Source organism: Platichthys flesus, chromosome 18 (genome assembly GCF_949316205.1).
Source record: "Platichthys flesus chromosome 18, fPlaFle2.1, whole genome shotgun sequence".
NCBI lineage: Eukaryota > Metazoa > Chordata > Actinopteri > Pleuronectiformes > Pleuronectidae > Platichthys > Platichthys flesus.
Genome location: NC_084962.1, coordinates 20526505 through 20550468, shown reverse-complemented (window position 1 = coordinate 20550468; position 23964 = coordinate 20526505). Strand labels below are relative to the sequence as shown.

Here is a 23964-nt window from a genome sequence, read left to right as displayed (position 1 = left end):
TCTCCGAGAGCAGCAGAGGTGGATCCTTTACCATAACTCCACTATGCATTTTCCTATCAGCACCAAACTTCTGTCACATGTTCAGAGTCCAGGCCTGAACAGCTCCATTTCTCAAAATGAAGTCAGGGTCATAGCGCCACCTACTGATCAGCGTGAAGATGAAGATGTTGTAACTCCGCTGTGCATTGTCCGATCGAGCCCAGGTTGCTCACGCTTCACCAGAGCTTCGACCTGGGCAGATCTATTAGTCTGTTTGTAGGGATAGTGCCACCTGCTGGTAACAGAAAGTTAGCCTCGTTTTACAACTTGAATCGATTTACATTCAATTCTTCCCCATGTGGTCTGCACTAGAAGACTTGGACTGTAATGCAGGATAAGTGGGTGTGGTTTGGCATTGCGTGATGGACACAGAAATTTAAGTGCGTATCATTCCAGCAGTGCACAAAACATTTAATCTTTATTTTCTATCTTTTAACCCTTTCCTGTGAAGATGAGGACCATCACTTCAGACTGCGGGGGGGAGGTGGAGGCCGTGGCCGTGAGGAGAAGTGAATCTGCGGACGCTCAGGGGATCGACAGCCTCATCAGCTCCGGAGCTCTGACGTTCCCTGGAAGAGTGAATATTATTCAACTGCTGTAAGAGAAACAAACCTTTTCTTTACCAATATCTTTAATGTGAAGCTTCGTTAGCTTCTCTGAGTGTTAGCAGACTGAAGCGCGGTCAAACCTATTGTCAGTCACATCACCTGAGTAATTCATGACAATAACCATTTATCATTAAAATAAGATTCAGGCTATGGAGGGATTGGATTTAGAAATTTTGTTTTAAACAAACTTTATAAATAAAAAAAATTGCAAACCACATAAAGCACATAAAAACTAGTGCAACCTAAAGAAAGTTTCACATGAACAAATGCAAACTGATTGTAATATATATTCAGATTGAAATTTCGAAAACTTTATTGATCCCATGGTTTAACTTTATTTGCAGTTTATTCAGTTCACGATCACACAAACAATATCCAATATGATACGTGTCAAAAAGCAAAGGTCAACAAACCAACTAAACAAGAGGTCAGTGAAGGACATCAACAATAAAGATTAACGAGGTAAAATAAAAAGCATTAATACGTGAATAATTTGATTATAAATAGACATTTGTTACATGTGTTAGCATCTAAAAATAATTTTAAATGAGTTTAGTAACCTGATATAAGAGACAATAAGAGGAATGAAGTTATGCAGTATCAGTTACTTCTCCTCGGCTTCACTGTGAACTCATGAGACAAAATTATAGTAAACAGATATAATTATGAAACAAATGATAGTGTATATTAAAAATGATATCAGTATATTAATTGTGGTGCCAAGTTTAAAAGTTTTTACAACTTTCAGGAACATATTTAGTACTCTGATTCCCTTTTAAAAACACACAAAAAATGTAGTTTTGGTTTTCAGCACTGTACATTTATGGATGTGGTTGATAATGTGGTGAAACCTTCTTGAGGAACATCTGACCGGGGTGTTGTGGTGGTCACTTCTGGATTCCACCTGAAGCTCCATGTTTGTGTCCAGCGTGGAGAGAGTCTCGACTCACTTTTATGTTTGAGGTTATCGTCTTGTTAGAAAATAAATAGGTTTGTGCTTTCTTATAAAGTCGTTTTTAGGTAGAGGTAGTTAGGAGGTAGTTAAATCATTTAGTTAGGACCCGAGCACCTCCAGTGATAGGCCCTATTGAATTTGTAAGGATTGTTCTTATTACTAAATCTTATTTTCAATGTCACAGTCATCTGTTGTCTCATCTGCTCTCTTGTCCCTCCCAGAGAAAAAGCAAACCTGGCTGTGACCCTGACAAACGACAAAGACGACATCTTGGCCCACGCCTCCTTCCTGGATCACCCTGCTGGAGATCTGGTGGATCAAGCTCACTGGGAATGTTTCCTGCAGAAACACTTCAGTACTGAAAACTGCACGGTCAGTTTGATTCATGGATCCAGACAAAAACTGAAAAGATCTGCTGATGTAGAGCTGCTCTTATCACTTTGTGCCTCAACTGTCCTAATCTGGCTGGTGTTTAATACCACTTTCCTACCATCACAACACATGACTTGATTTAGTTTCTTGGGTCATCTGATGAAGTTTGCTGTTCTCATTCTGTCTGCAGCCTCACAACACGCTCTTCCTTCACCTCTTCGTGGCTCAGCGCAACTTCTCGACAGCAAGTGTGAAGGAGATAATGAGGTATGACAGGATAAACTTTACCTCTTCAAAGTAGAGAAGAGCCCGTCCAGTGACATGAATACTGGGTGTTTTGGTCTGAAGCCACCACATGACTCTAGATGAACTATTAATACATGGTCTACTAACTTCCCTTGTAATGCATCTTTCTACAGGGCTGTGTTTAATGCCATCACTGAGCTCGAGCACATCTGCCTGGTCACCCCAAACATCACTGATATAGGTAAGGAGCGGCCTCAGATTCATTTCTAAGTTCTAACCTGAATTTCACGAGACTCAACCTCTTGACTGTTTGTGCAGAGCCGGCGCTGAAGGACACGTTTGAGGCGCTGCCGAGCCGGACGGACCCGGGGCCACGGTGCCTGGCATCGATCTGCCACCGACGGCAGCACTGTCCCAGACTCCATGTCCGCCCTGCCAGGTGACTCCAGATGATTCCTCCCTCTAAAGTTTAAACACAGAGGGGAAGGTGTGAACATCTGCCTTCCAATGGCCATGCTCCCAAATCAAACTAGCTTTAACTCAAACTAGACCCATGTCTAAGGAGAAGGTTGGAGGTAACAGTGACCATGATGCACAATATTCAGAATGTGTGATTTGCATCTATTTTATAATAACTAATAGCTAATGTGAAAGTGAGACTTTTCTTTGATGGGTGAGTGACTGTGAATATGGTGAATGTTTGCTCGTTCACTCCCACTCCTCATCCTGAACGTGAGATCTATTCAACTGGTGAACGACCTCCTGTGAGAAGAACTGACTGTTGCAGCATCAAGAATAGATCGGTTAAAAAGACTTGGAAGTGATTTTAAAAAGGAAGATTTATCTCCAATATTCATCTTAGAAACTTAAACAATAAAGAGTTTGGTGGATATGGTGTAAAGAGTTTTGGACCAGGATCCCAAAAGAACTAATCACCACATGAGGCTGCTCAGTCAACTTTGAATGCACAAAACCTTTGTGTACTTTCAGGTAAAGAAACTCATATTATCACACATTTCTTATGGTCAGGAACTGGCCAGATTAACATTGCATTCATGTTTGAGACCATTGAATGAATGAATCTCTTTCTCCCTCGGGCCCAGCACCATCGATTCCTCTCACAGAATAAATTGATCTTTCTCTTGTGTATCACAGGGAGGTGGATCATGACGACATCATGCACATATTTGAACAGCACTACAAGTGGTTCGATCAGCCGTACGTCCTGGCCGAACTCATTGAGGCTCAGAATGAAGAGAACCACTCAGCTGTTTGTGAGGTTGGTTCCTGATTTGAGACTCTTGATGTTGTCTGATCTCAGCTCAATAGTTTTTTTTAAGTAAAAACAAAACTACAGTTCCTCATGTCTTCTTTGTGTAGTCATGTAAAAGATTTGTCGTTGCTGATCCACTCTTCTGACCTGAAAATGATGTGATGGCAGATCTCTGATGCTTTGACTGTCAGAACCCCGGCTGGGGTCCGGGAGGCGACAGACCTCCCCCCCCCCCTCAGTCGGGACAGCATGTGTTCATGGCAGCATATGGCAGATACGAGCTGATACCTGGCCAAGACATGCTCTCACTGAACATATTGTGTCCACACATCTGAAGCATTTTGGGCTTTTTGTCTGGAAGTGTTCGTCAGTCAGAGAACAGACAGTGTGACGAGGCCCGGGGGGGCGATCTGTTCACGCAGGGCGAGGACATACTTTCTGTTTTAGAAACATTTTTTATTTATTTTTTTTTTTTTTTTATTTTGTGCTTCATGTGTCAGGATTTCTGTCCAAACTCGGTTTATCGGCTTGTTGTAAATGCAGATCCACATATTTAAACTCTCTCAACATTTATCATAAATTATTTTCTAAAACATTTTTACATGAAAGGATCTCTGTTGAATCTCGTGATCTTTTTCAAAAGATTTTAACTTCTGACAAAGGTTGTGCTTCTCATCCAGAATTCTGAGGTCTTCTGATGTTTATTGCCATAAAGCAGAAACACAAGATCCTGTGCTTTGTCTGCTCCACAGATCGATGGCGTCACCGTCGGGTTCATCAGTGTCACGGCTGAAGTCGATTTGAAGAAGCTGCGCGACGGCTTCGATCTCAGTGACTTCAACGGTTTGTACAAACCTCAACAAACTGAACCGGATGAAGCTGCTGCCTCGACTGACCCTGGACCAGCCGACCAGGAACCGAGACAAACACACACCACCACCTCACAACAGGTGAGAGGAAACATCTCATGTCTGTGAAAGACAGACATTTACCATCGTACCATAAATTGTATGATTTGGTGATGACAGTTTTCTGTACTTTATTCATATTTAAATCTGTTTACATTTGTATTTCTATGTGTATGTTTGTGTACTTCTACTCATTTCTCCTAAGTTTATTCATTCATATAAACCGACTCTAATTCTGTATTTCTATAATTATTAATTTGTATATTTCTCTTTTCCCGTCGCTCTGGTTTAAGGGAACACATTCAGCTGGAGAAGAGTTTTCACAGAAACCCAACGCGTTCTGTATCCAGCTCTTCATCATGGACAAGAAATATGAAATGAGGTAACATTTCAATAATCAATAATATCAGGTACATAGAAAATGCTTTCAGTTCTCTACAGTTAGAGAACCGAACATGGATAATCAGACACTGACTCAATGCACTGCTGATTTGTTTTAATTACAAATACTAGTGACTGACAACTGGTAACAGTGAAACTATATGTTATCCATGTCAAAATATTAAATTATATAAAATTGATATTTATAAAGTTAGTAAGCATTATAATGAATCATTCAAATATTGTATTAACAAATGCGATTGATATTAAAATGTATGAATAATCTTTTTAACATGAATATTTTTGCCTTCTTCTTTAGTAAAACAAAATGCTTCATTGTTCAAAAGCCTGTTAATGGATCTGACAGCTACAGGGATCAATTTTTAATTCTTTTTTCAAAAGTTTTTCCCTGCGTGCCGGTGGCAGCCGTCCAGCGTTGCGTCAGTCATGTGCTGTGTGAAAGCAGAGAGTGACTGTTAGTTGGCTCCTGCTGAGCCCCCCCCCCCCACGCCGCCTTGCCTCCCAGCTGTTACTGAATATGGAGTCGATTCGCTCCCTGCCGAGAGTGAGCATGTTATTAATGAGAGTCGCACTTAAAGCGACAGCGAGCTGAAGGCGAGAGGTGGAGCTGGAAGCGCCGGGCAGATTGCTCGTCCACTGGTTCCACCACAGTGATCACCAGTCTGGCTCTGATTCTCCCACTGGCACACAAACATGTTTTAACACCACCCTCTCCTCCTTCTTTTCCAGATCGGTGGACTTAATTCCATATGTGTTCAAACTGTTCCCTGTGAGTATCTTTACACGTATGAGACACGGCCTGGTGGGTCTTTGTTTGAGTCACATCATTATTCCATAATCTCTATTATACCTCAGCAATGTTAATAATAATAATAATAATAATAATCAGGTAAAAAAACTGGATTCCTTTACACATTAGGATTTCCTTGGAATCATTTAGAAAATGACCTTCATTCGTGAACCGTTGATTATCTTGTGTCTGACAGCTTCTGGATTTCTGCGTCTTCACGGTTCCGTCTCTCTCCGCTGAGTGTCCTCTGCTGCAGAGCTTCCTCCGGGTGGCGCCACGTGCCAACAGCTCGTTGGTTCACGAGCTCTACGTGTTCCCCCGCGTGGGGCTGAGGTGGGTCGTCCTTTATGTTTGAGTCTTAACGTTTCTGTTTGTTCTGAATAAACCTGTCACCGTTTCTGCCCTGGTTCTTTCCTCCTGTCTCTGTTCATGTCGGCCTCATTCCTTCAGTCGCCTGTATTTATATATTTAACTTCCCTCGGCCACTTGTAATGCACATGCAGCATCTTCCCAGGCCACTGTTCCTCGGTGTTAATGCTGTGGCTGTTCTCAGGCCTGTGGGGGTGCGAGCGGCTGTGCCTGCAGACCGACCTGCTGTCTCTGCTCTGGTCCAGGGTCTGCCGCTGAGCGAGTCCCTGCTGGAGGACCTGGACTGTTTCTACGAGAGCCGCGCTGACCCGGTCAGTCAACGTGTTTCTAATGTTCTTACTTTTTAACTTGCTTTCATCTGTCATCCATATGGAGTTTATTGATTAACCAGCTAATTTGGCTTAATATATAAAGATATAAACTGTTAAACTGTTAGTAGAGAAAGTGTCAGGGTTGATATTCAAATGTTTCTCCCTTTAACTTTAAGATGATTGTTTTGGACCGTGTGAGTGGAGCTGGGATCATGATTGTCTTGGAATATCACACGTGTGCCAGCGAACAGATTGGTGAGAATTCAGTTGAGCGGCTTCTCCTCCCTGACTGACACCCCAGCTGTCGCTGCTGCAGCTCCAACACTGATAATCACTCCTCAGATGAGGATGAGCCGCTTCACGTGTGTTCATGGTTCTGCACTCGGCCTGGGCCTGAACTCAGGACGTGCATTCAGCTCAACACGTGTTCATTTCCACATGGATCTTGTTCTGCTTGTTTCAGGACGGGCTGCAGCTGCAGGCCTTCGTGGCTCAGGTGGACGTGGAGGTCGTGGGGGTCGTGATCATCAGAGACGAACCGGTACGTGCAGTTCTCTGGTCCACATCCTCACACTTTTATATATACTTCTCTTCATGTATGAAGAAATACTATTGTAATAGAAACCTCTCCAAATGTTAATGAATTCCATTTTGGCCCATAGCTCACAAGTTTCAATAAATATTTTTCGTATTTTTTTTTTTTAATATAAAAAACAAATCTTTATCCTGGAAATGTTTCTCGATCAGAATGAATCCTCATAACGAACATGATTCTCTCTTTCAGGACATCGAGTTCATCCGCGCCCACTACAACATCGAGAACTTCATCTACTTCAGCCACCACCGCCACGAGGAGCACGCTCGGATTCGCCACGTTGTCCTCAAGCCGTCCTTCCAGCACTTCACCAAACACTTGTTCAAAGACGTCCTGCGTCTGTCTCACAGATCCTGCCTGTACCACCGACTCTACCCCCCAGCCCACAGCCAGCAGGTCTGTGCACAGGGGCCCTCAGGTCCTCACTGGCCCTTCAGCAGCACCAGGCCCTTTCCAGCCTGGTGCTGATTGTCTCTAGTGTAATGAGCCTCAGTCCAGACACTGCAAAACATGTCCGCCCCTTATACATATTAGATAAGTTTCAGTTCAACCCAGAAAGTGTTTTCATTTCAGGAAACGGACCTGATAACCGTTGAATTGAATTTGAGCAGACAAGTCTTTGAGACAACAAATTAAATCTTTTAAGGTTAATGTTACACTGATAACAATTTGATTATTACTGAATAGCAATCAAGTTATAAAAATAGTCTGAATTTCCTGTGATAAACCAGGATAACGACTCTAAAGCCGCTCAGACACTGCAGGTCAAACTCTTCTTATTCTGCAGTTTAGATTTGGTGGATTTGTTTTTAAATGTAAAAATGTTCCAGCTCTGTAGCGTGTCACTGTTTGCAGCACGTGGCCCTCAGCACTCTGCGCCCCCCCCCCCCCCGGGCTCAGGTTAGCAGGTGCTGACGGTGCTGCCAGCTCCACCTCTCCACACCATTATAAGACATTTCCTCAACGTGTAGAGGCCTCCACTTCCTCTGCTAATTACCCATCACAACAAGCTGCAGGCTGAGAGATGATGATTTGCAAATGGAATATAGAGGATGAGCAGAGGACTGGCTCGGGCAGTGGTTTCCAGTCCAATCAGCTCCTATCAGTGGTGTAACCCTTGCATCATCTAACCTTTTCACCGGAGCTCATTATCACTTTGCCTCTCGAGCCCCGTCACTGCTGCTGTTTAACCTCTGAGGGGATTTTCTGTCTCTGAGCTCACTGACACCGAGCCCTCTTACTCTGCTCTCAGAATTCCTGCGTCCACCATCTGGACAGTGTCCTCGACTGTGCGGTTCCCGTCCGCCCACGACGCCAGATCATCTACCCGCTGGAGGAGCTTGGCATCAACGCCCCGTCCAGGCGGATCACAGAGGAGCAGGTGGGCTCAGCAGCAGCTGGCTGGTGGCGAGCAGCCTGCCAGGGAGTGGAAATTAGATGAGAGGGAGCACAGCAGGGTGTGGATGTGACCACTAGATGGAGCTGTTTCAAGGGAAAAGCTCAGTGTCCCATCTGAGCGGCGTCTTTCACACTTGGAGACATTAGACATTTTAAATGTGTGAAACTGCATCATTGCAAACTTAGAATGTCCTCCAGCAGAGTTCATACCTCCACCAAGTCCCAACAGTCCTAATGAAACATTTGAGTTCACTACATCCACGTTTTAATTTAGCTCTGAATCATAAATATCCGATCCCTAAACAACTCTGTCCTTTTGGCTCAGATTCCACTTTTAATCTGAGAAACATTATTAAAAACATCCTCGGATGTGGAAACAGATTGTTCCTCCACCAGGAGGTTCAGTTTTCAGTTTACTGTCAGGTTGAAGAGTTTCAGAGTTAAAGCTCATTCTCTACTCTGCAACTTCCCCTTAGCTTCAATATGAGGAAGTGACATAAGCTTCATTCTTTATGGTCTTTAAAGAGTCTGACATTTGTAGAAAGCGGTCGTGTACGTGCACGTTTTCCTTTTGGTTGGTAGAGCCTCAGTTTGTTCATCCCCATGTCGATGCTGCAGATTCACTGAGACACGTTTTCTTCCTCTGCTAAAGCAACAGGTGATAATTCCGTCGCTGCATCGTTTCTATTGAAGCACCAGCCGCGTGTCCTGGTCTCAGTGTGGCTGTGATTTATTTTAATGTCCTCTACTTCAAATATTTACCACGTGCACGCCGTTGCTCCGTGCACACTCGCGTTCATTTCACTCCATCAAACCCAGTCCGCCCCCTTTGCCTTGGTAACGTGGCAGCTGTGATTCCCAGGCGGCCGTGCAGATAAGAGCTTTGTCTCCTGATGTCGTCCTGGGAGAGATTAATCTGATTCAAAGCACCTGTTCGCTCTCTGTCAATACAGCGTGGTATTAAACATGGCTGCGGTCATTGTGTGTAAAGGTGAAGCTTCTCCAGCATGAGAGCTGCTGCACCTGCTCTAACTCACAGGCTGATGAGATGGATGAGTTTATCTGATTCCTTCCTGCAGAGCTCAGGTGGAAGCATGGAGGCAGTTTATGAAACGGACCTGCAGGAACACACACAGTCTTTTTACATGTTTCATAAATGTCCGAATGTAGCATCTGCAAGACACACGATTACAAATCGAATCATATAGAGTTTTGTTTAAAGGAGACACATGATGCTTTTCAGTGTTTAATTCCTATAGTTTGTTTTTATAGGTTTATTTATGAACGCAAACATTTCAAGTCAATACACAAAGTGAAATGATCAACCTGAATATGAGCAGCAGTGGTCTCACTGGTGTCACTAGCTGTGGTCCAGTTTCTTCTTTGCCTGTGGGAACAGATTGATGAGTTTCTAAATTCATCCACAACTGAATATTATATTTAACGTTTAAACCTGAGTGGCAGGAGGATGTTGGTGAAAACACAAAGTATAGAATTGCGAGTTCCTCCATGGAGAGTTGTTACAGGCTTTGAATTTCAATTTTATAAGAAATCTGTTATTGTTAAAACCAGTGTTTACATCTTTGTTTCTTTATTCTATTGTCATAGTTGAACTCAAACCCTCAGAACATCTCTCTGTGGCAGATGTTGACGCTTGGACCAAGGCAAGGTGCATTGTGGGGCATTCTGCGTCATCACACATGATGATGGATCGATCGGCTTCCTCACAGCGCCGGGCGAGGCCCAGAGATGTTTGGTGCTGGAAGAATCTGTAAATTGGAACGCTGTGTTCCAGTAACTCCTGCGGGGCTCTTTTGTAATTGTTGTGTACAAGTGTTCCTTAACTGTCAGGTCACATGACCCCTGCGTCTACATCTCATTAGACTGAAGCTGCTGGTGCTCTCCACCTCTTCCAGTAGTTTTTTTTTTGCTGAAGCAGGATGACCGAGCACAACAATGGGAATAAATGTATTTCATTAATAATAGAGAGCAGCTTAATGATGAAAACAGCTGTGACCCTGTCTCAGGTCGGGAGCGTAGCTCAGGAGATGCTGCCATGTTTCTTGAATTCATCCTGATACCAGGAGACAGAGTGACCTGAGGTTGAGTGCCGCTACGTCTTCGTCTGGCTCTCAAAACAAAGTCCAGGACGCAAACACTGAAAACCAGATTCTGTACGATTACGGCTCCGGGGATTTCAAACATTGAGTTCGGCACAGATTTGGAAAACTGGTTCCTGAGACGTCCTGCAGACTGAAGTCAAACCAGATATTCTGACGTCGTCTTTGTGTTTCTCTCTCAGGCGCCGTTCGCTCTCTGCCTCATCAGCAGAAAGTTAACCATGGAGCCAAAGGTCACCATCAACGCCCGGATAGTGGTGGTGGGGGCGTCGGACACGGGTTTGTCTTTCCTCGAGGTGCTTTGCCTGTGGTGAGTTTGCCTCTGTGTCATTTCTCTCCATGAGAAGATTACCGACCTGCTGTTGATTCAGTAGCTGCGGTGACACACAGGTTTCATCCACGACAAACCACAGCCTCACCATTCGCTCAGAAACCAATCTGCAATTAATTAATTAATCCAACAACTGAGTGTGTCGTGTGTATCAAGCGTAATCTGATTTATCTGTTGTTCCTGAGTTCCATTGTCCAAACACACACAACCTGCTGCAGTTTAGTTTGACTCAATCCCCCAGACGCCCTCCTGCTGCCCCAGATCTTCACCAGAGCACCAGATGTAGATTAATCTGCTGAAACTAGACCCCGACAAGAGCACCTGTTCCTCCCAGCAACTAAAAACACAATGACTGTTTTAGGAAATTACCGATGATATGACAAATTCAGGAGCCGTTTTTAAAGGTGTTATAGGAACCAGGAGTGACAGAGAGGAGGGAGGAGATATGGAGATGCACATCCTGCAACAGAACCAAAATAATATTAGACACACAACCAAAACACTTCATACCAGCAGAACCAACACTGAGTCTTTAACACAGGCAGGTAACAAACACCTTATCTCCAAGAGCCAGTCAACGCACCGGGTTTAGAAACACAGAGGACTCTCCCATGAAGAGCGCTGAGCCGGTTCAGGAGGGATAATGGACAGATGGTCATAATGAAAAGTGTTCACATGATCGTGTTGATCAGAGATCCTGAAGCGTCTTCACAGGAACCCTGCAGCCACCGGAAAGCTCCTCTTTCATTTCTTTATCGTCTTCATTTCAGGAATCCAATCTCTGGAAATGTCACTTGACTCCGGGTCGAGCGTCTTACTTGTTTGCCTTCATCCTCGCTTTGTGAGATTAACTTCCTATTAAATGCCGGAGCATTTAATAGGAAGCGCCGGGCTGCTGGTTCGGAACCCGGTGATAGCTGCCAGGCAACCGGGCTTGTTGTTTAGATCTCGCTGGCTGATGCTGGCACGGCCCCCGGTGCCCAGTGCCCCCAGCTGTCTGAGGCCCTGGCATTCAGCAGGGCCAGCGCTGGCCCCTTTAATTAGCCCACTCCACCGTCTCCCCGTCAGGGATCTGCAGCAGTGATCTGTGTTTGCTGCTAATGAGTTGACTAATGAGACAGTTAGTGTCCGCTGCACTGAGGGCGAGGCAGAGGCACATCCAGAGGGTGAATGATGGGTCAGTACCCCCCCCCCCCCCCCCCCTCTTATCAGCCCTGCCCAAACATCCCACCCCCTCAACCCCCACCCTGACACAGCTTTCCATGTGTTCAATGAATCCAGCCCCCCCCCAACTCCATTACAGACTGGGACGGGGTCAGACAGATAAAGAGCTCTGCGGCGGCTCGGCCCTCCGCTCGCCGGGTCAGGCTGCAGGGTCGAGGCGCCGCCTGTCACCGGCTGATAACAGAACAAATCCAGACGCCAATAACTGTCCTAATGCCTCAGCACCGCTTCACAAATCCACCTCCGGGCTCCGATTCACGAGGAAGCTTGACTGAAAACCACTGATGACAAACCTGAGGAATGAACCAGGACAAATCGTTTTGAATTTACCTCCCTTCAAACAATTAAAACACACATCTACAGATTTAATATTTCTTTACAAGTGAATAAATAATCCGACTTTAAGGAAGAGAAGAGTCAACAGAAAACAAAGTGATTAACGAACCGACTCAGTCCATCATTAGCTGCTGTACACAATATCTCAATTATGAAAACATGAACCACTAATGAAAAACTGTTTGACTCTAATGTGAAACTTAAACGTGTTTATAACTGCGAGGGTGGAAGATTGATCTGAATATGTGATATTATATCATAAAGTACTTTCCCCAGAAATAACAGACAATTCCAGTTTACAGTAATGGAGTTGAACTGTTAAGTCTCCAATCTGACATATTCCTGTCAGAATCAGAATCAGAATCAGAATTCTTTTTATTGCCTTGTATATTTTCACATACAGGAAATTGCCTTGGTGTGGTTGGTGCACTTTACAAACAACAATATAAAAACAACAATATAGAGCAATATAAACATCAATATAAAAAACAACAATATCGAAAAAATAATATATACAGTAAATGTGTTGTGTGCGGTTTTAAGGTGCAAAGATTGGTGGTAGTGCCAATAATGTAGTGTTATAAATAAATTATGTGCGAGGGTGGGGGGTCAGCAGAGTCAGTGTGATGGGGGGGGCTTGTTTGTGAGCCCCACTGCCATGGGGAAAAAGCTGTTCAGGTGACGCGAGGTTTTAGTCCTGACGGCCCGGAACCTTTTCCCAGATGGAAGTCTCTGGAACAGGTGGTGACCGGGATGGGAAGGATCAGCGATGATCTTGCCTGCTCTCTTTCTGGTCCTGGAGTGGAACAGGTCTAGGAGAGCCGGCAGGTCACAGCCGATGACCTTCTCAGCTGACCGAATGATCCGCTGCAGTCTGCCCTTGTCCTTGGCAGTGGAGGCAGCGAACCAAACGGTGATGGATGAGGTGAGGATGGACTCAATGATGGCTGTGTAGAACTCAACCATCACTTTCCGCGGCATGCTGAATTTCCTCAGTTGCCGCAGGAAGAACATCCTCTGCTGGGCCTTCTTGGTGATGGAGGTGATGTTCTCCGTCCACCTCAGGTCCTGTGCTATGATCGTCCCCAGGAATCTGAATGACTCCACTGTTTTAACTGGGGAGTCGCACATGGTGAGGGGGGCGGTTTGGGCTGGGCTCCTCCTGAAGTCTGCCACCATCTCTACAGTTTTTGAAGCGTTCAGCTCCAGGTGGTTCTGGCTGCACCAGGAAGCCAGGCTGTTAACTTCCTCTCTGTAGGCGGCCTCGTCCCCATTGGAAATTAATCCAATAAGGGTGGTGTCGTCGGCAAACTTCAGGAGTTTGACAGAGGGATGGCTGGAGGTGCAGTTGTTGGTGTAGAGGGAGAAGAGGAGAGGAGAGAGCACACAACCTTGAGGGGCTCCAGTGCTGATGGTCCGGGTGTCAGAGACAAGCTTCCCCAGCCTCACGCGCTGCTTCCTGTCGGTCAGGAAGTTGGTGATCCACCTGCAGGTGGGGTCAGGCACGCTCAGCTGGGTCAGCTTGTCCCGGAGAAGAGCTGGAGAGATGGTGTTGAATGCGGAGCTGAAGTCCACAAACAAGATCCTGGCGTAGGTGCTGGGGGAGTCGAGGTGCTGGAGGATGAAGTGGAGTCCCATGTTGACTGCATCGTCTACGGACCTGTTGGCTCTGTAGGCAAACTGCAGCGGGTCGAGGAGGTGGTTGGTTATAGTTTTGAGGTGGGTCAGCACGAGTCGCTCGAAGGTCTTCATTACTACAGAGGTCAGGGCGACTGGTCTGTAGTCATTAAGGCCTGTGATCCTCTGCTTCTTGGGAACGGGGATGATGGTGGATGTTTTCAGGCAGGCGGGTACAACACATTCAGCCAGTGAGGTGTTGAAAATGTCCGTGAACAATGGAGAAAGCTGATCCGCACAGTGCCTCAGTGTAGAGGGGGAGACAGCGTCTGGTCCAGCTGCCTTGCGGGGGTTCAGTTTCTTCAGGAGCTTATTTACATCTCTCTCCTGAATTGAGAGAGGTGTGAAGGGGGGGATGGAGGTGATGGGGCAGTCTGGGGCCATTTTGTGGGGGGGGCTAGTGTCTTTGTCCAGGCTGGGGAGAAGAGGTGTGATAGATGCGGGGGGGGTTTGAGAGGGTCTATCGAATCTACAATAAAAGTCATTCAGATCGTTGGCAAGTCTCAAGTCTCCCCCACAGTGTCCAGTCATATTACACCTGTGTGTGTGTGTGTGTGTGTGTGTAATCAGTGCAGCAGCATTGTGGTGTCTGCTGCTGTGTTGTGCTGCTGGACGTTGATTAGCAGGAAGCAGAGACACGAGCTGGACACTGTGGTTCTCACTCTGCTGCTCTTATCAGATGTGAAATGTCCCGGACGTCCTCTGCATCACAACAGATGGTGTTTTTAACTGGGGACAAACATCCGAGCCGGGGAACATGGGTCAGCTGGAGAAGTTTAAGATGGATGAAGCAAATCTTCAAATGACCTGTGGGCAGTTGAGTTGCATTGTGGGTAATGTAGGCTCCAGGATTTCACCAGAAAGGAAAATGTGTGAATTCCCAAATGTTATGTTCGTTCGTCGCAGTTGAGTTTTATTGAAACGAAAACTCTTCGTCATTGAACTTCACGTCGTGCTTTGATCATCAGAACAGAAAACATATCTACAAAGTCCAGGCGTCAACAAACACAATGAAGGATTGAAATTTAAGAGATAATCAATATAAATATGATTATAAATTAAATTAAAAAAAGAATAAAACCAAATACATTAAATTCAAAGTAAGAAAACTCTTTTTTTGCATCGGTTCTTCTGTCAAATTAGTTTTCATATCAGCAAACACTGATTCCTTAAACAAGACGTCCTCACAGCTTGATGAAGAGACATCTGATCCTCCAGGTTACTGCTTTGTATTTACTTTCATGTTCGATGCTCATATTTAGTACTCGAGCTAAACATGTTGCAGAGTTTATGTATGAAAGCAGCCAATCCTGGCACATGAAGGAAAGTTGAGAGTTTATCGATTCGTCATTGACAGTTCGGGCTTCCTGTAGGTTTCTCCTGAATGAGGAATTCAGTCGATGCAGGATTTAGAGTTGACCTTCCCCCGGAACACATTCCTCCCACTGGTCCATGTGTATATTCCCTGTATTGTGTGAAGAGCCTCTCATGCCGTGTTGTGTTGTGTTGTGTTGTGTTGTCTCGTAGCCCTCACCTGAGGTTCAACAACCTGACCCTCATCTCAACACACGGTCTCCCCGGAGACTACGACCACGAGGACGTCGGGTTTCTGTCCACGAGGTGAGTCACCGGAACAACGAGTCACATGGGGACGGAAACAAATATTGTTCTGGCATCTGAACACAGGAGCAGGATAAAAACCAAACTCAATTATTCACAACTGCTCGTTAATTTACTTTTTCCATATGATCCGATAATGATGAGACATTGCACGTGGTTCCCTTGTTTTCACCATAATTAATAAGAAACTGCACATTTGTGTACAAATGCCTTTTATATTCTATAGAAAACCAGATAATCATATATAAAATAAATATATTTAACTGCAAACGTCACTTAGAAAGGGAAAGGACAGATTTCTTTAATCTGACTCGGTGGTGAATGTTTCACGAGCTCGTTAGAAGCTCGGACACAGACTGTGCAGATAGCAGCATGCTAATATGCTAACAGGTTAGAAAGGAGGTGTTGCAGCAGGAAGTGTCTCATCGTCTGTCCTGTGTCCTGCAGTCACGCGTACAGCAGCCGGGACTTGGCCCAGCTCCCTCTGCACTCCTGCGTCTGCGTGGTGACTGACAAGATGGTGGCCATCAACAGGAAGTCCAAACACGTGCTGGTGTCTGGAGGTGAGAAGGTTCCGTACGACCACCTCGTCCTCTGCACGGGGCTGCAGTACCAGGTGAGCTCCCTCCACATCTATTACAACACAGCGTCTCATGTTGGTCTAGATTTATGAAGTGTCCACGAATTCTATAACCTGGTAAAATGTTATTAGTATGTTATCGGAACAGGGAGTTGTGTGTAAATCACTTTGGATGACTTTGGTGACGTCACTGTTTTATACCACATGATGCTGTAGGTGCCCTGTCCCATTGGTGTGGATCTGAACCGGCCCGTCAGCACCGAGCTGCAGAACCAGGCCGCTTGCCGCAGGTACACCGGGCCGGTTCCCTCCAACCTCTTCACCCTCAACGACCTCCACGACTGTGCGGCTGCTCGCCGATGGCTCTGTGCCAACTTTGTAGACCTGGAGGGTAAGTGAATACCTCCTCCACACACACACACACACACACACACACAGAACCTAATATCAATCTGTAGTAGTATGTCATTACTCAGCCATTCGGAGCTGAAGTGCCCCTGATATAATTAGCAGCTAATTAGCTGAAGCTGAATCTTTCATCTCTGTGAATCAGCTCGTCCTCTTCCCTCCATGTTGTGTTATCATATCACTTTCTGGGAGTCGGCTTCTCAGAGCAGCAGAAAATACACAACATGAATCTGCTCTCTGAAGGAACTGTGCAGCGATGTAGAGTGAAGCTTTTATTCATACTAATTAGTCCAATCCCAGTCATAAAGGAACGCCATTAATAAATGCAAATTGCAGTGGCAGACTCCAGCAGATACCCTGTTTATTTCCATATTCTAATAACACAAGGAAACGGGACGTGTATGTTAATTTTAGCATTAGACTAAAGCGGTTCTGTCTCGACACCAAATTTCAAGGATATCATTCTTACTGACAACAAATTTATTTATTATCAACAAAAATAAATAAACAATGTGTTTGACTTCTCTCCTGTGGCTCCGTAGTTTCTACTGAAGACGTGACTCTTAAAAAATGATAAATAATAATTTCCTTAGAACATTTGCTCAGTGTAGTTTTTTAGAAGCAGAAGGAAATGTTGCTTTTTGTTTAGGAACATTTCCAGTAGAGCATTAATCCACATTATGTGCTCATCGCTTTTCATGTTGAGAGAAAAGTGATTTAAAATGATCAATTCAGACATTCTTTGAAACCGTTCAAAGTCGATCGTGTTTGTGTTACGGCATCAAATATTCCTTTAAGCTTTGAAGTGTGAGATGTGTAGATGCTTCTCTGGTTCAGCACCACGGACAGAGACAGAGACACAGACACAGACACAGACACAGACAGAGACAGAGACAGAGACACAGACAGAGACAGAGACACAGACACAGACACAGACAGAGACACAGACACAGACACAGACACAGACACAGACAGAGACACAGACAGAGAGACAGAGACACAGACAGAGACAGAGACACAGACAGAGACAGAGACAGAGACACAGACACAGACACAGACACAGACAGAGACAGAGACAGAGACACAGACACAGACAGAGACAGAGACACAGACAGAGACAGAGACAGAGACAGAGACACAGACACAGACAGAGACACAGACAGAGACAGAGACAGAGACAGAGACAGAGACACAGAGACAGAGACACAGACACAGACACAGACACAGACAGAGACAGAGACAGAGACACAGACACAGACACAGACACAGACACAGACAGAGACAGAGACAGAGACACAGAGACAGAGACATAGACAGACACAGAGACAGAGACACAGACACAGACAGAGACACAGACACAGACAGAGACACAGACAGAGACACAGACACAGACAGAGACAGAGACACAGACACAGACACAGACACAGACAGACACAGAGACACAGACAGAGACAGAGACAGAGACACAGACAGAGACACAGACAGAGACACAGACAGAGACAGAGACACAGACAGAGACACAGACACAGACACAGACACAGACACAGACAGAGACAGAGACAGAGACACAGACACAGACAGAGACAGAGACAGAGACAGAGACACAGACACAGACACAGACAGAGACAGAGACAGAGACAGAGACACAGACACAGACACAGACAGAGACAGAGACAGAGACAGAGACACAGACAGAGACAGAGACACAGACAGAGACACAGACACAGACGGGTCATGTGTTTTTAATACACTGGTTTTTGTTCCCTCTTCTTAATTCTTACTTTTTTTTTGTATAACACAACATTTTTATTTTCACAAGAAAACATGAACTATGGATAAACCTGTGTTGAAACATTAACCAACACAATCTCACTGTACACATTGTACTCATATTAAATCACAGTGTGTTGTTGGTCTCGCAGACCTTCAGAATAAGAGCATTAATGCTGCGGGCTCTGTGCTTATTAATTGAATGTAAACAAGATGAGTACATAAACTCTGTCGTTATGCTTTCAAAACATGTGCAGATTTTTCCGTCCTTGTAAAATGTTTCAAATATTCATAAATGGAAAATGTTTGGATTGAAAAGAGAAATGATTTACATCATGTCTCTTTGGAGAAAATGTCTCTTTTGCCAAACAGCGTATCTCAAGGTCAGATTCTCTTAATGTGGAGCTTTGTGTTGTGAAATTATATTTTAAGATAAACATCTGTTGTTTCTACAAGAAGCTGTGAAAACTGAGAGAAATTAATACAAATTATTTAACATGAAATTAGCTTGTTTTTCCCAAAGGGTTCGTTTCTCTTAAGAATTGATCTTCATTACGTTTCAGATTCTCTTGTGTTGAAGATGCTTTGAAACATCATGTAAATATTACACTGCTACTTTCTCATGTTTGTCCAGATAATGCCGTCGTGTATGGAAACAATATGGACGTCTACACCACGGTGGAGACTCTGCTCAGCCTCGGTGTCCGAGGAGCTCGTATCCACGTGGTCCTCCCGCCTGCTGAGCCGGACGTCCCCTGCTTCAGGGACCCGGCCGTGGAGAGAGCTGTGGGGACGGCCACAGAGGAGGCCGGAGTCCAGGTCCACAGGAACTGCCTGCTGGCCCAGATGAACGACGGAGAGAACCCAGACCCACTCACATCGGTGTCGTTCGCCACCGGCACCGAGCCGCTCCGTCTGCAGTGTGGTGTAAGTCTCTGCTAAGCTTTCAAATCCACTGGACCAACTCAATCTTCAACCAACCAGTACATTTTCTTACAAAAGAACCAGGTCTCCAGACAATGGAGGCGTCTCAGCCAAGTTGGACGAGCTGGACGAGCTGAATTCACCAGCAGATGTTGGTTCGGTGTTAATTTTCCTCCTGGAAACAGAATGTTTGTCAAACACACAATGGTTTTGGTGTTTTTCCCATTTGCATTGTTTGAGAGAGAATTGTTGTCTGGTTGTGTTGTGAGACGCTGTTGTGTTATCTGTCGAAGAACTGTTTATACCATGAGATGGTGCAAGTCCCAAAATATTACACAAAGAAAATGTGGACGGAAAATATATTCAACACATTTGTGAGGCCTCAAGGACGCATGCAGTGTGTTATGATGAGAAACATTTAGTACAAACTCCAGAGGCTTTTAAACTTAACTAATAATTTAAACTTCCCTAGTTTCATCGGCTCGATTAAGAAACAGAAATACATTTGACAAATGGGAATCTTAAGTTTCATGACAATGAGCGTAAAACAGATAAAGGTCAGAAGTGAAAAGACAGAAAGAGACACAGATGCATTCAAAGTCAAATTTAGAGCCATAAGGAAATAAGGACAACTACTATAATGAGGACGTTAAGAGGAACCTGCCAAAATATCATCTTTGTGAATTTGTGAATTGACCCAAATTGTTCCTTTTTAACCCTGATGATGATACTCTTCCTCTTTCAGGTCTTCATCAATCTTTCCAACAAAGCAGTGGACTGCGACGCCTTCAGGAGCATCAGCAGCTCCTTCCTGGTCTTCGACCGCCGACTCGTCATAAGTTCCTCGTTCCTCACCAGCGACCCGGACATCTGCGGAGCCGGACCCGTCACCAAGTTCTCCCGGTGCTACTACTCAGACGAGTGGTCGCACGCCAGCTTCAACTCCAAGGAGGTGGGCCAGGAGCTGGCGGCCATGCTGCTGCTGCTGGTCGACCCCACGCAGGAGCCAGAGGAGGAGCTCCCCTCGGACCTGGATCATCTGGTGCCGCTGTACAGACAGGCCGTGATTCAAGGTGTGTTATCTGCTGCTGGGCTGGTTTTCATTGACGCATTCGAGGAAATGAGTTGATGAGTTTTACAATCAAGTCTAGAATCTTCATGTTGGTTCAGGGTTCATCAGTTTATCTCCTCGTCCTCCCCTCCGTCCACATCGTTGTCTTCTGTCATCATCTGAGGGAATTCCTGCCGCCAGTATTTTTTCATTATGCTTTTGTGAAACGTCCCCCCCCCCCCCCCCCCACTGCCGATGTTATTATGACGGGCACTTGAACCGCGGCGGGGCGGGACAATGCCGTGTATTCACAGTGACCAAGGCCGCTCCACAGGTTCCACAGACACAACAGCCACTCGGCCTCACACACGTGGAACACATGAACTTTTCAATGTTCAGGCGGAGCTGCATTTCCATTTCACTGAGGAGCTCATTGGCTTGGCTCCGTTTTCCTCTGTGGGTGGAAGCTAACACTGAAATCTGTTCTATCACTTCTCTGCTGCTGCCCGGTTGTGTTGCTCGTTCACGTCCGAACTAAGAATCTTTGTTTTCTCCTCTTTGGCTGAAGTATTCTGGATTTCAGATTTTCTCTTCCAGTGTCTTTTAGCCTCATTTTTCTGGGTATTAGTTCGGTTGTAGTTTGTAGAAAAATAGCACAAACTCATGCCACGTGTTGACCTTTGTGTTTCCCTCTCGTCAGGTGGGAAGCTGCCGGGAGGATTCAACTACCTGCACTTTACCAAACCAGCCGCCTCCAACCTGACGGATCCTCCTGCTCCACACGTACGACTCCACTGCTCCTCTTCTGCCTCCTTCTCCTCAGTTAGTCTCCTGAAGCCAAACGCCCCAAACTGTGTTTAAGGTTCCCACGTGGTCAGTGGGCTTCATAAAGTCATCAGAAGAAAGTCGAGAGGATTTTCACATTTTGTTTAGTCAAAAGATTTCTGCTCATGTTTCCACTGAGGAGGGGGGGACGCGTCACTCAGAAGGGATTGGTTTGGTTCAATGTGACCTCCTCTTCCTCGAGGCTGGATGAAACCAGTAGAACAAAATGACAGTTTAGTTTTATTATCATGTTCAGCTCTGATAAATCACCAGGTTCTCTCCCTGTGTGTTTCCCCGTGTGAAGCTGGAGGACAGAGGGATCGTGACCGGTCGAGTGGAGACGGGGGATTACTTCTGTTTGCACCTCGACTGCTTGGAGCTGGTGGAGACCATCACCTGCTTCTCTCTGAAGCCCCTCCCCGTCTCCAATTACCTGAGCCTGTATGGGAAACACCAGCAGCTGCTGGGCCAGATGTTGAGCCGCTACCACCAGAGCCTGATCCCTGACCTGTACAGGTGAGACCACCACACACCAGAAGAAGTCAAGTCGGGTGACGCTCTACGATAAAAGGGATTTAAAGGAAGCTTCTGTCTCAGCCTGTCGCAGATCCTGGATCAGAGTCACGGAGCTCTGATTTCAAATCTCTGTTATTAATCTCCCATTGCACAGGAACATGGTTCACAACAGGTCAAAGGTCAAAGTGGACGTCTTTCTATAAACCAGTGTTAACAGGGGACAACCACTGACCTGTTGGTCTTTTGTTTTCTCTTCCAAAGACGTGTTCATATCTGTTTTCACAACTTACTTCTGAACAAGTTAGAAACAAAGAGACACTTTCTGAAGCAGAGACAGGAAGTGGGTTGTGTGTCCGCCGACTGATGAACTCACACATCAACACATGAGCAGAGTGGACAGCAGAGAGGGACAGAGACTTAGGTCCAGTTTCTTTGTCCTCATGCTGTGTATGTGTGTGTGTGTGTGCTGGTGTGACTTTGCAGAGTGTGTGTGTGTATGCGTGTGTGTTTGTCAAACAGCGGGTGACCTGCTTCTGAGGTTCCAACACAAATGACCCCCAGACATGGACGTCTATTGTCCCCCGCCTCCTAATCTGTTTATGCAGCTCGCCAATCTGTCTTTGTGGCCAGTGGAGGGCGAGACAAAGCCGCCCCCCCCCCCCCCCCCCCCCCCCGCCGCCGCGGCCGACTCCTCACTTACACCACTCGCTCAGCTGACTCGTAAAGTCATTGTGGAGGCTGCCAGCGCATCACGAGCCGTTAGAATAATCGATTGACCGTGTGGCGGCTGGGGGTCATCAGCACACACACTTAGTGCGGCTTGTGGGACGCGTGTGTGTGTCTGTGTGTGTGTGTTGGGCAGGGGTTCCCTGATTCTTAGCTGTTATTTAAAGGCTCAGTTCACCCAGATTATGACGGAAGGTATTTCCTCTTGTGGTGGAGGAAGTTATGAGACCTTCACCCGGATATTAATACAGAAATAATACGAGTGAAAATGACACATCGACGGATCGTCGGAGTTTGAGCTGCAGAAGATTAGAGAGAAGAAGATTAGACCTTCAGTTTCTCTCTTCTGACTTCACCCTTGTGTCTGCTTTTATTGTGAAATATTTGAAGAATGTCAATGAAATGATGCCAAATATTAAATCTGATGGAGAAGCTTGGGGCACTGAGCTGGGGGGGGGGGGGGAGTTGTCACACATACACAATGAAACAACAGTTGTTTTGAGGGTGAATCTGCAAAGCTGGGTCCCAATGAGGAAAAGTTTCATAGAAACCTTTTACATAAAATGAAAGTGCGTTTGTTAAACACTGATGTGATGGATTCTACCAGTTGAATGTGTTTGTGTTTGTGTTTGTGTTTGTGTCTGTGTTTGTGTCTGTGATTGTGTTTGTGATTGTGTCTGTGATTGTGTTTGTGTCTGTGTTTGTGATTGTGTTTGTGATTGTGTTTGTGATTGTGTCTGTGATTGTGTTTGTGTTTGTTTCTGTGTCTGTGTCTGTGATTGTGTTTGTGATTGTGTTTGTGATTGTGTTTGTGTTTGTGTCTGTGTTTGTGTTTGTGTTTGTGATTGTGTTTGTGATTGTGTTTGTGGTTGTGATTGTGTCTGTGTTTGTGATTGTGTTTGTGTTTGTGTCTGTGTTTGTGATTGTGTTTGTGATTGTGTCTGTGTTTGTGTCTGTGTGGTTCTGCAGCTTCTTCAGGCAGAGCTGGTGTTTGGCCGTTTATCACGACCGGTTCTCGGACTTCGAGCTGGAGCTTCAGACGATCGCCTCGCAGACTCTGACGGTTTGTCCTCAAAGATTTAATATTAAACCTGTGGAAGGAAAATGAGAAACAAAGTGACCACTTCCTGTTCTCTGCAGGACGACGAGTCGAGTGTGATGAGTGAAGACGGGATCAACGAAGTCGAGAGTCGAGCGGCTCTGAGGAGCGGAGCAGTGAAATATCTGAGCTACAATGAAAACCTGCTGCCCATGTTCGCCTGCTCAGGACAACTGTGACAACACAACTCACAACACAGACGTGACTGAAACAGACACACACTGTCGCACAACTACAGAAGACTCTCAAACAGTAACTTCATGTCTTTAGCATCGGAAGAGGGAGAATAGAAATGACTATCGTTAGTTTCCAGGGAGCTGAACATATTTCCTGTTCCAGTCCAGTGATGTCACAGAATCTTCTGATGAGTCACTGAAACTTTCATATTTAATAAAATCTTTGGATGTTTTTCCCTTGAATGTTAAGAATTTAGAGACTAAATGAATTCCTCCTTTTTCCAAAGATCCATGTTTTACCTCCATTAAAAAATA

The 23964-nt window shown here is 45.4% G+C and overlaps 1 protein-coding gene across 1 annotated transcript; it reads left to right on the top strand.

The window, feature by feature from the left end:
* Nucleotides 1-490: 490 nt before the first annotated feature.
* Nucleotides 491-23964, top strand: cfap61 (cilia and flagella associated protein 61). The gene is made up of 24 exons (XM_062411469.1): nucleotides 491-636; nucleotides 1824-1974; nucleotides 2165-2241; nucleotides 2394-2461; nucleotides 2539-2659; nucleotides 3376-3499; nucleotides 4246-4443; nucleotides 4695-4783; nucleotides 5533-5572; nucleotides 5790-5926; nucleotides 6147-6273; nucleotides 6737-6814; nucleotides 7058-7264; nucleotides 8121-8249; nucleotides 10569-10696; nucleotides 15482-15574; nucleotides 16022-16190; nucleotides 16371-16545; nucleotides 18967-19259; nucleotides 20002-20329; nucleotides 21008-21090; nucleotides 21437-21648; nucleotides 23344-23437; nucleotides 23515-23964. The coding sequence occupies exons 1-24, from the start codon at nucleotides 491-493 to the stop codon at nucleotides 23650-23652; spliced, it is 3405 nt and encodes a 1134-aa protein (XP_062267453.1). The 3' UTR covers nucleotides 23653-23964.